General features: G+C 43.9%; 3 protein-coding genes across 3 annotated transcripts; 2 read left to right on the forward strand and 1 right to left on the reverse strand.

Moving 5' to 3' along the window:
• Positions 1–75: 75 nt before the first annotated feature.
• On the reverse strand, positions 76–3,658 carry EAF01_005086 (uncharacterized protein; the record flags this gene model as incomplete). The annotated part of the gene is made up of 2 exons (XM_038913341.1): positions 76–3,304; positions 3,354–3,658. 2 exons carry the CDS (start codon positions 3,656–3,658, stop codon positions 430–432), a joined length of 3,180 nt encoding a protein of 1,059 aa, XP_038771427.1. The 3' UTR covers positions 76–429.
• A 2,405-nt stretch (positions 3,659–6,063) lies between these two features.
• Positions 6,064–8,490, forward strand: EAF01_005087 (uncharacterized protein). The gene is made up of 6 exons (XM_038913342.1): positions 6,064–6,629; positions 6,688–6,731; positions 6,786–6,901; positions 7,011–7,047; positions 7,131–7,185; positions 7,233–8,490. Exons 1-6 carry the CDS (start codon positions 6,267–6,269, stop codon positions 8,358–8,360), a joined length of 1,743 nt encoding a protein of 580 aa, XP_038771428.1. The 5' UTR covers positions 6,064–6,266; the 3' UTR covers positions 8,361–8,490.
• A 1,151-nt stretch (positions 8,491–9,641) lies between these two features.
• EAF01_005088 (uncharacterized protein) lies at positions 9,642–11,220 on the forward strand (the record flags this gene model as incomplete). Its single annotated transcript, XM_038913343.1, has 7 exons — positions 9,642–9,831; positions 9,910–9,980; positions 10,045–10,315; positions 10,416–10,498; positions 10,556–10,677; positions 10,727–10,865; positions 10,927–11,220. 7 exons carry the CDS (start codon positions 9,642–9,644, stop codon positions 11,218–11,220), a joined length of 1,170 nt encoding a protein of 389 aa, XP_038771429.1.
• Between the last annotated feature and the right edge of the window lie 370 nt (positions 11,221–11,590).

An 11,590-nucleotide genomic window follows, 5' to 3' on the forward strand; every position in this document is an offset into this window, starting at 1 on the left:
GTAGCTGTGTGCTACATATGTACTATCCACTTAATCGAGATCTTACATTACCATAACATGTCACGATAGGCGAAATTGCAGTATGAAAAGGTCTGTATTTGTATTTTAATACTATTTTTTGAAGCTAAGGTTATTGCACACCAAAATTGGAAATGCAAATCAAAAAATTTGCTGTGATGTACGGAAATGTAGAAATCGCTGCAATTATCAAATGAGTGAATAGTAAACGGAAAAAGAAAAGCATCTTTCGCTCTCAACAAACAATCGGCATGGTTGAAAAATGCCTCGACAAATGGAGATGTTGAAAATTGGCGTCTGCTTGCCTATGCACCAAGGCTCTCTGAATAGAAAATGATCCGAAAATCTAAGGATACGACCAGATCTTCCATAAAACAGATTAGTGATCTGCCCAGGAACACATTGAAATGCTTAAATCCAAAACATCGACTCTGTAATATCTTGGTGGATATTAATTCTGCCTTGACCTATTGCACTCGTTGACAGTGTTGAAGGATTTCCAGGCTCTGGTGTAGTCCGGCCTGTTGGAGGATCATACTGATCTGCGAGATACGCTCTCATGCGAGTGCACAGCAAGTCGGCGTAATATGCAGGTGGACATAGACTCACAGCCTTCGTAGCCCTCCCGAACAAGTGACACATATTGTGCGTCAGTTCTTCAAGAGAATCGGCTGAAGTAGTATGAGGAGCCTTAACCTTCTGGGACTTAAAGATTTCGTCTTGAATGACAAAATAATGGCAAGGTCTGGCCGTTCCCATCAGACTTTGATGTGGTTGCAGAAAAAAGTCCCAGTTACGAGATTCGGTAACACCACGATCGACTACAGTTCCGGCGGGACAGTTCGACTTGGAGTCTGCACTGTCAGTATCCTTTGGATAAAATCGCGTATGATGACGCTTGCCACAAACGATTATTGAGATTCGTGGCAGGCTTTTTTTGGTGTAGTCGGCAGGATACTTCTGACGACAAGCATTTCTGATTTTCGGCAGTTCTTGTTCAAGCAATATGTTGTATTGGCCCTCCGACACACCATCTCTATAGATCAGAATATTGTCAGGTAACATTTTATTCTTTTTCTGCCAGATATCCAATTGCCTAATGAACATGGGTTCGAGCTCTGATACCGGCTCTTGACGAGCTTGGCCCTGTAGGCGGCAGATACCGGACCATTGACCCAAGAGTTTATCGGTGCTTGTTACCATAGCAGCAACACTAGGTGCCGTGTCTTTTGACCCTGGAGATGGATGTGTTACGTCAATCCCAACAACCATTGTCTTTCCTTCGTTGATAATCCCAAGCTTGTCGATTGTCTGATTAATGCCTCCAGCCTTTAGATTGAATTTCAATGCGACATTACCGAAGTATTGCGGGTCTCCCTTTGCAAACTTGGAGTGTTGTACGCAAACTGTATGTACACCGGCTCTGGTATCTCCAAACCGCTTTATCGTGTTATAAAGCATTACATCATCCACTGGAAGAATGCACAGAAGAAATTTGGGTTTCTTTAGGTTTGCAGATGTAGACATCATTCGGAACACTCTTTCAATATCAGCAGATGTAGCCGTTTCGTTGCCATCTATATGCTTAGGGCTAGGCGCGGGTCTACCCATCCAACCTTTGACTCCAATTCCTGCACCCTCAAGGTGGGCCCTAAACTGCTCAACTGTGTCGGCCGCATCGTTATGGTTCCATCTCGCACCACGTTTGTCGGATTCAACCACCATGTAAGTCCAGTTACCCAGATCTCCGCAAGTATGGAAACGAGTGTCCCTCATATTCCAAGAACCATCCATAGGTGTTTTGGTCATTGGGCGATGTTGTCTGTTCTTGTAATTGATCACGGGTGGTGGTAACACACGACCTTGAACGGTTATAAGGCTATTACCAACCTGAACACCAAATTTAGGGAGAAGAGGATTATCTTTAGTGTTCAAGCCCAAGACTTGTTTACCGGAGGTGATAATGGACATGGCGTTCGGCTCTGGCCTTCTATTTGCGAAATCCAACATCAAACGAGTTTGATCTCCAAGTAAAGCTTTTTTCACAATCTGGCCTGGCTTTATGATACAAACCTCTACTGGCAGGTAAGATGGGTTGACGTCATTGCCAACATTAACCACAGGAAATTTCGGATCCAAAACAATCTTCGGATATTTGGATTTGAAATAATCATACACGGTAATGTATTTGTTGAGTGTCAAGGCTGGCCTAGAAGCGCCCTGCTTTGATCCGGATTTGGGTGGAGTTTTGGCCTTCGTTGATGGTTGTTCAGCGGAAATCCAGAACTTGACATCTTTTGGCCCAGCGCCATATCTAGCAACCTGTGGGGGATGTTCTTCGGTTCTACCATCACTTGGGCGAGCCAAGTCCCAAATGGTCTTCTCTCGGGGAATGATGATACCGGCCTTGGACTTTTTTGCAGGCAAGTGAGTGACTTCAACCCGCTTTCTCTTTATCTTATCCACAACGCTATGGGCATGACCAAGTCTTTGGAAGAAAATGTTTAATGGTCCACGCTCGAGGAAAACGGAATGAGTGACGTTCACGTTCAACAGAAGTCGACCAGTAGCTGGTCTAACACTCTGATAGAAGCCGCGTATAGCCTCCAATCCATAATTCAGGGTCGTGAAGTTATGCCTGTTTCCTTCTTGAGCTGTGGAGAAATGCCTATTATTTGCAATGGAAACAGTTCCTTTCTGGCTCTTGGCGAAGAATCCCATCACCGTATTCATGGCCTGGATGGCTTCCTCTCTTTGGACTTCTGATACATTAGTCGCAGAGATATTGCCTAAGCTTTGGACGAGATCGGGGATAGTGTAAGACGTTGGAGAGCCGATCCGAACTTTGTAAACCTGGGCATTTGGAACTGGATCGTCTTCCCCTTCGCTTCGCCAAGGAATGCTGAAAAGACTTTCCTCTTTGAAGGGCAATTTGTTCGGTGTGATGATCATCGAAGCATAGTCAGTGGCGAGAGGAATATTTGCAAATTCTGGCAACTCGAGGATGAGCTTGAAAAGCTGCTCCCGTTTCTTTTTTTTGTCGTCCATGCTCGGGGATATGGTGACCGGAAAACGACCTAAAGCAAAACTGGGGCTTGTGTTTAATGTAAAATAGTTAGCATACAGCTGAACTTTTCGACCATTCTCGCCGTATCCTGGGCGAGTAGGAAATCTTTGGTTGAGCGACATCTTATCCAAGGCATTGATCCCGGATAAGCTCTTATGATAGTCATCTTCCATTTTCGCGACTTTTGCATCAGGTGCTTCCGCTGGATAATTAGGATCCCTGCATAAAGTATCAGACCAATGCTCGGAGTACAATGCAACTACCTTACCTGAAAATGGATACCGGGCCACCTCGACCTCCACCACGGCCTCCACCACGGCTACCATAAGTACCACGATTTCCACCATCATAACCACCACCTCGTCCACCACGATCCCCACCACCTCGTCCACCCCGATCTCCACCTCCTCTCCCACCCCGATCTCCACCTCCTCTCCCACCCCGATCTCCACCTCCTCTTCCACCCCGATCTCCGCCTCCTCTTCCACCACGATCTCCGCCTCCTCTTCCACCACGATCTCCGCCGCCGCGACCACCGCGGCCACGTCCGCGTGCAGCTGGGTCAAAAGACATCGTACAGCTCAAGAGAGTTCTCTCAAAGGGAAAGAGCGTTGAGTGAATCTACGAGTAGGTGTCAGAGAGCAGGTTAAGAAGACCAGACATAAAAGACTGAGCGATGAAAGTTACGAAGGTGAGTCTTTGAAATCCTAGAATAGCGAAAGTAGAATTTTATGTTGTAAGTAGGAAATCATGAATTGAGCATGTGCCATTTGGCTACCAAAGCGGGCTTGCTTTGTGAGTGGGAGAAACATGCTGTTTGGTTGAACTGAACCTCAAAGCGTGAAACAGCATAATGTCTTATGAGCATCAAAACATAAAGAGATCATGTATTGTGCGTGCTAATAGAGAAAAATAGAAAATAAATGTGAATTGAAGAATCATGAGTGGTAAGTGGTTGTGTGCCAAAGATGATCTGTAGCGATCAAAGTGCTAATCTTGGAAAGCAGAATTGTGCCACGAAAACACAGTCAAGTTATGCCATGATCGGAAAAATTAGATTTTGAGAGAATGTGAAGCATACCTCTTACAAGCTGAACTGAGCAACAGTCACCACCGATATGGATATACAATTGCGTTGCAGTAAAGACTTTAAGAATGGGTTAATGGTCTGTTGTCTTGTTGTGTTGGCGAGATAAGTAGCAAGAGGAATTCGAAAACGGATGAGGGGTTGGCTTGCTGCAGGAATCGTATTAGCAGACGCAAAGGGATGCATGATGAAGAAGTAATACATGGAGCCTTCTCCCGGCTCAGAGAAAAAGCCGACTACAAGTAGATCTCATACCACCTTTCGATAGCCCAGTTCGAACTAAACTGAGAGATCATTTGATTGCTCAAACATGTAAATGAGATTCGGCAATCAAACAGCATCTCAAACAGCTGGCTCTTTCTCCGGTCGAGAGGCTTTGTGAGAGGCAGAATTGGTTGGCTACTTACTTGTTCGTGATCGTCGAGCTTGTAGCTAGAACTGAAGGGAACAGAGAAACGCTTGGGATTGTCACCAAAATCCAAAAGATAGAACATATGATATTTTAGATAAATAGGTGGTATTGAAATAATAAAATATTCGCGTGGTTGAATAGGAAAAGATGGTTGAGAAGAAAGAAAGAAAGAATTTGAGGAGAACCTTGGACGGCAACGTAACTTCAGCTTACAGCCCTGGCAAGAACGATTGGCGAGGATGCCGTACCATCATTTTGACATTTCATTACCCCACTTTCTCTTTGATAGATGTTTGGCAGAACGATAACGAGTCAAAAAGCGCGATGTAATTTGTGTAGATTTGCCTCACTCAATAAATATGGGACGACGATATTAAGATATCTAAATGCTTCTTTTCTTTCCTATAATTCTAATTCATTATGAAATATGATTGGACTGCTTTTCCCCCTCGATTCCGAGAGTTGAAGAGAAATCTCACCAAAAAGTCAATTCGTGCATTCACCAAAAGCGGGACAACCACAGTACTGAGTACACAGAAACACAGTGTGGATCTTTTTCTACGCGCAGTCACATGCTTGATTGAGGAATTCCCGAGTCAGCAAATCATCATTGTCGGAATAATTGATTGAATGCGATGCGATGGTGATGTGTCAAGCATTCATGTAGCATGACTACAAGTATGCTGCCACCCTGTAGCTCTTTGAACCAAGAAAACTTGTTTTCATTCTCTAATCGCGGCAAGGAAACAGCGAACGAAGAAAGAGTCATCTTTTGGTGCAACATAATCTTGCGCAGCCAGCTTAATTGGTGTCAAGATTGAGAAATGATTGCCACCCTTTCTGTACACGGCAGTAAGTTGACAATATTTGTGGCTTCAAGGTAAATAACCACCGCCCATTGAGGTTGCTATTCACACTGCAGGAGCGGCAAAGGTGACCTCCACTGGAATATGGCGTATTGCTTTATAACATCGAATCATCAGAAGCATTGTAACCAGTTTGATCGTGAATATGCCACCCAAACTCTCATTTGGTCATTTGGCTTCCGTCAATATATTAATAGGAAACAGCCCACAAAAGGTTGCTTCAATTGGCCGTGTGTGAGTAACCACGACTACTGGCTTGAGAATCACACTGCAAAATTGTTTGATTCAATTCAACAACCGAGAATTGCAATAGTGCGAGACGGTATGCCGCAACTGAAGGAGTATCAGAGCCGCCACACACAAGAGCAATCGTTGCATTGGTTCCTCCATACAATATATTGGCACTACCCCGGACTACGGGGTATAAAGTTGGCCGACGAGAATGCTATGCACATCTGTGGCTTTCTTGGCTGGTCGCCATGGCGAATCAAAGGAGCTTACGGACGTTGGGTGAATCATAGGCATACCGTCAACAAAGAAGTCAATCTATTGACAATAACTTCAGTTATTAGCCTCATGGCTTTTTCATACTCATAAAGTGAGTCAGTAAGTTGACGATGTTGCAATTGTTCTTGACTTCTCTGCCGAGCAGGCATTTGTTGCAGCTTCCTTATTGAGATCTCAGTTACCTCGTTGAAGCCTTTAGGCACATTTGACTGCCAACAATTCCATCGATCATCCACGGGAAACATAGCCTGAGGTGGCAAAATCAATACCATCATTCCAAACAAAATCGAAAATAAAGGCAAACCCATCATGGGAGAGCACAAAAACGAGGTTGATATACACAACGCATCAGATTCGCTTTCCAAAAATAACACATCAGAGGAATCTGCGCCAGGGAACATACCTCTACAGAAAGAACTAACTTCGAGCCCCGATGAACTCGATGGCGAAGAGGCAGTTTACCCCCATGGCTTGAAGTTGGTTGTCATTCTCGCCGCGCTCTGCCTCGCAGTCTTCCTAGTAGCTCTAGATCAGACCATTATCGCAACTGCCATCCCAAAAATAACAGACCAGTTCAATAGTATACAAGATATTGGATGGTATGGCAGTGCATACCTGTTGACAACCACGGCTCTACAGCCGACTTTTGGTAGGATATATACTATATTCAGTGTAAGCAAGATAGCATAAACTCTTCATTTTATGGCGTGGGGCTTATGCAATAATACAGATCAAAATAACCTTCATCGTGGCTATTGTCATTTTCGAAATCGGGTAATGTGATGACATGATTATGTAAATGCGCATATGAATTAATAAATAAAATAGTTCCTTGGTTTGCGCCACTGCGCCGAATAGTACTGCATTGATTGTAGGTAGAGCTGTTGCTGGTATAGGTGTCGGTGGTTTGTTCTCGGGAGCGATTGTTATTTTGGCATATTGCTGTAAGTGCAAGGTTTTCTGGATTCGGTGGCTATATCGAATGACTTCAACCGACTTCGTTCACTCTTAGTATATTGCGCTTTTTCTGAATAATGCTGACTTAACAAACAGTACCCCTGCGAAAACGGCCAGCTGCTTTTGGGCTGATGTGAGTGGATACGCTTTTTTCAAAAATGAATCGGTAGCATTTCCAATGGTTTTACTATGATTACTGACAGGATGCAAATTCAGCGGAGGAATGTGGGGGATTGCTTCGGTCGCCGGACCATTACTTGGAGGCGTCTTTGTAAGTTCAGTTTGACACTTCACGAGAGCAGATACTGATCAAAATAGACCGACAAAGTATCTTGGCGTTGGTGCTTTTACATCAATCTACCTATCGGCGCCATCGCTATTGCTGTTATAGTGGTCTATCTCAAAATCCACCGCGCCAACAATCCCGAGAACCTCACCATCCTTGCTCGTGTCATGAAGCTCGATCTCATCGGCACTATCATTATCATCCCAGCTGTCGTCTGCCTCCTACTCGCTCTCCAATGGGGCGGTACGACATACCCATGGAGTTCTGCTAAGATCATCGGTCTTCTTGTCGGCTCCATCTTGCTATTCATCCTGTTCATCATTTCCCAAATCGTTCTTGGCGACAAAGGTATTCTGCCCCCTCGCTTTTTCAAAAATCGTAATACATTACTCGCATATGTCTTCGCGTTTCTCTTCGGTGCAGGCTTTTTTGCTTTAATCTTCTACTTGGCAATCTATTTTCAGTCCGTCAAGGGCTCTTCTGCTACTAGAGCTGGCATTGAACTTCTTCCCCTCTTGATATCCACTGTTCTGTCCTCCATAGTGACTGGAGGTCTTATCACTGTAATCGGATATTACACTCCCGTGATGATTTTCTGTATGATACTGTTCGCTATCGGGTCTGGCCTCATCACTACCTTCTCTCTCACCACGCCATTTGCTTCGTGGTTCGGATTCCAAATCATAACCGGTATTGGGATTGGCGTTGGTTTTCAAGGCGGTGTTCTGGTAGTCCAGACTGTTGTTCCACTGGTCGACGTTCCAGTCGGGACAGCCTGTGTGTCGTTCTTCCAATCCCTGGGCGGCGCTCTCTTTATATCTGTCTGTCAAACTCTCTTTCAAAATGGTTTAAAATCTGGAATAGAAAAGTATGCTCCACAACTTGATCCTCAGCTATTCTTACACAGCGGAGCAACGGAAATTCAGCAATTACTGGCACAATTAAATCAAGGAGAAGCAATAGGTGCTGTGCGACAAGCTTATGTGGAAGGCCTTACGCGTTGTTATTGGGTGACTACTGCATGTGCGATTGGCAGCTTTCTGGCGGCATGTGGACTGGATTGGAAGAGTGTGAAGAAAGGACATGGACAAGAAAAGGAAATAGAGAAGAGAAAGGAAGAGAAGAACATGATTTCAAACGGTGGAGAGTTGGCGCTGTAAGATAGGGATAAGTTGCGTCGTGCACTTGACAGTTCAGACTTTGCCATTCATTCGTAAAAAAATGTATTACTAATAGAGCATCTACTCAATCAAGCTTTAAACTTAAAGCTCTTCTAATATAGCACCATGAGTCAAGTCCTTAAAATCATTTGATTTCATGTCTCAAGTTAAATGTTTAAGGATATTATAAAACGTCAAGCCACAAGGGACTCTTTATATCAAAGTGAAGTCAGGCATTGATGTGTACTTTCGAACAGTAAGGTAGGGATATCAAACCCACTTCATAACACAAAATCATACATACATCCGAATGCGAGGATACATTGAAGATCATCCCATATCGCAGGAAAAACAAATTAAAACGAACAAACCCAAACTCTATCAAATTTCCAGAATTCAATGCTCATTCGTGCACACACCACCCCCTTTTTTTCAGAATACAGCCCAAGCCCCTCCTATTGGCGCGATAATCCTCCCCCGTTCCCCGCAAAGATCCAAACCATTTCACCGACGTTTCTCTCCAGCTTCTCTCGTTCCTGGTCTAGGATCACCCCAGACTCCAGATTATGGAGGTTTGGATTTCCCCACAAATTCTGCCTGAGTGTTGTCTAATGAGATCTCATCTCAAGCTGTGAAATCAAACCATCACAGAATACAATGCCAGAAACAGAGATAAATCTAGATCTCGTGTTTTGGTTGAATTGCTCCTTAATCAAATAAAGTTTGTAGTGACACCGCGTATTGCACCTAATCCAAGACATTAATGTCAATCTAAGCATCAGCCATTCCGGATATACCGGTAGAATTATATAATCATCCAAAAGTTTAAATCATATATGATTCGCCCAACCGTAATTCCGGTACCTGACTAGAAAATGGTTCGTCCGAATCCTTATCCTACTTGGCATCCCATAAACCATGCATTTAGGCTCAAACTAGCAGCAAACAAGCTCTTAGCTGCAAGCTTTCCAGACAAGGGTATTTATCTACAGGCAAAAGGAGACTTCCAATCTCAAATGATATCACCGGCAATGGCGGAGACGCGTGTATGTGCGAGCCGGTGAGAGGGGAAATAATGAAGCTACTCCGTAGACCTGGGTCATGAATTATTCCGAAGTATCGGCAAGCTGCAATCCACCCATGGATGAAGTTCTCTATCAAAGCTTGGATTCGTATTTAAACCATAAAGTCCCCTACTCGGCCTACATCCATTCGTTCTTTCTTTGCTGAAATCCAACTGTCTTTTCTGTTTCCAACTGACCATCAAAAGAAGTCTTCACAATGGTTCGCCCGTCATTATTTCTTGCTTCTCTGCTTCCAATCGTCACAGCAAGCTGGGACATCAACAACGAGGCGCAAAGACATGCTTGTCAAACACCCTCGAAAAATCCATTGGATGGTTGTGATTTGCAAAAGACGAAATATGTAGATTTCGTGGGCAATGATCCAAATTTCAAGACGGTGCAGTCTGGTATGTAGTTGGAATGCTCATAAGAAATTGAGTGTGAAGTGGTAGGGCGGAGTAAAGGCTAATTATGGATGATTGTAGCTGTGGCAAGTTTGCCAAATAATACTGATACATATGTTATCCTTATTGCATCCGGAAACTATACAGAGCAGGTGAGAATTCTGCATGATTCATTTCTTGGACCCAACCTCTTCACATGCTAACGTCGCACTGTAGGTCAACGTCACTCGTAGTGGTCCCACATATCTGCTCGGCGAAACCACAAATCCTTACAATCAATCTGCGAACACCGTCAATATCATCTGGAAGGCGGTTGCTGGTACTGGGGATAATGCTTACACATCTACTCTGACCGTTGCACCGACACTCAATGCATCATTAACTGGAAGCGGACCGACTGGGTTTACTGTCCCACCAGGAACACCATTTGGATGCACAGATTTCAGAACATACAATCTGAATTTCATCAATGATTTTGTGCCATACTGTGAGTTGCTACCCTTCGCAGGGAAGAAAAAAGAGAGAGTTGAAGAAATGGTTGGAAGAAAGGGAAGAATCAGAAAGAAAACGTTCTAATAAAGTAATAGCTGATGGACCTTCCCTTGCATTGAGCATAAGTTACGCAAACGGTGGCTTCTACTACACCGGCTTCTATAGCTACCAAGATACTGTATGTCCATCTAGCTGCTCATAACCCTCTTCATTCCTTCATACTAACACATCCAAGGTTTACGTGGGCAAACTATCCAACTCCTACATGTCTAAATCTCTTGTCGCCGGACAGACCGATTTCTTCTACGGCTTCGGAACTCTCTGGGTCACTAACACACAAATCTCACTTCGATCATGGCATGTATACATCCATCCGCCTTGGCAACAAGAAGCTGACTGATTTCAGTGGTGGAGGAATTACCGCATGGAAAGGATCCAACACGACTTTTGAGAACAAATACGGAGTGTATATTGTCGATTCAACTGTGCAGAAAGCAAATAGCAGCTTAAACATCACAGGAAAATGTCCACTGGGCAGACCTTGGGTACGTTTTCTCCACAATCTATATCCTCTACCAAAAATGCAAGCTAATCATGATTCAATAGAATGCACAAATGCGATCTATCTTCGCCCGCACCTACCTCGATGATTCGATTCTCCCCGCGGGTTATATCGATTGGGCATCTCCCCGCTACAATGCTAATAATGGTAAATATAGCACCGTCCAAGCTGAATATAAGAATTATGGACCTGGATACAACGCAACTGCACGAGCTCTTTCGTTGTTCGATGTCCAATATAATGACAGCCAGTGGGCTCCTTACAGTAGTCCAGCGAAAGTTTTCCAGGATCCTCAAGGAAAATTTGGGGATGTGAGCTGGGTGGATTTCAACGTTTAATTTAATTAGCGATGGGAGAGATCGAGTTACGTGATACGTGAAGTATATATAATGTTGAGCAAAGAATAGATTATTTGATAAAAGCTGTTTCCGTAAAGTATGGAGGTGTATTTTGTGATCCAACTGTTGGTTGCCTTGCTCACCCTCACTTAGCACCGCAAAGTAGCAGAACTACCAGAAAAACATCAGAATCTCGGTTGAGATTCAAGATCAATCTGATTTGGAAGTTTCGGGATAATTCAAGAGAACTCAAGATTTAGAAGTATCTAGTTGTCGACTTACAGCTAAGATAAGTTTTAGATAATACATCGTAAAATTACATTCTTATAGTACGACGCCCATGACTAAGCAGTGCCTTCCCCACCCCATA

Source organism: Botrytis porri, assembly GCF_014898465.1.
Source record: "Botrytis porri strain MUCL 3234 chromosome Unknown BPOR_006, whole genome shotgun sequence".
Lineage (NCBI taxonomy): Eukaryota > Fungi > Ascomycota > Leotiomycetes > Helotiales > Sclerotiniaceae > Botrytis > Botrytis porri.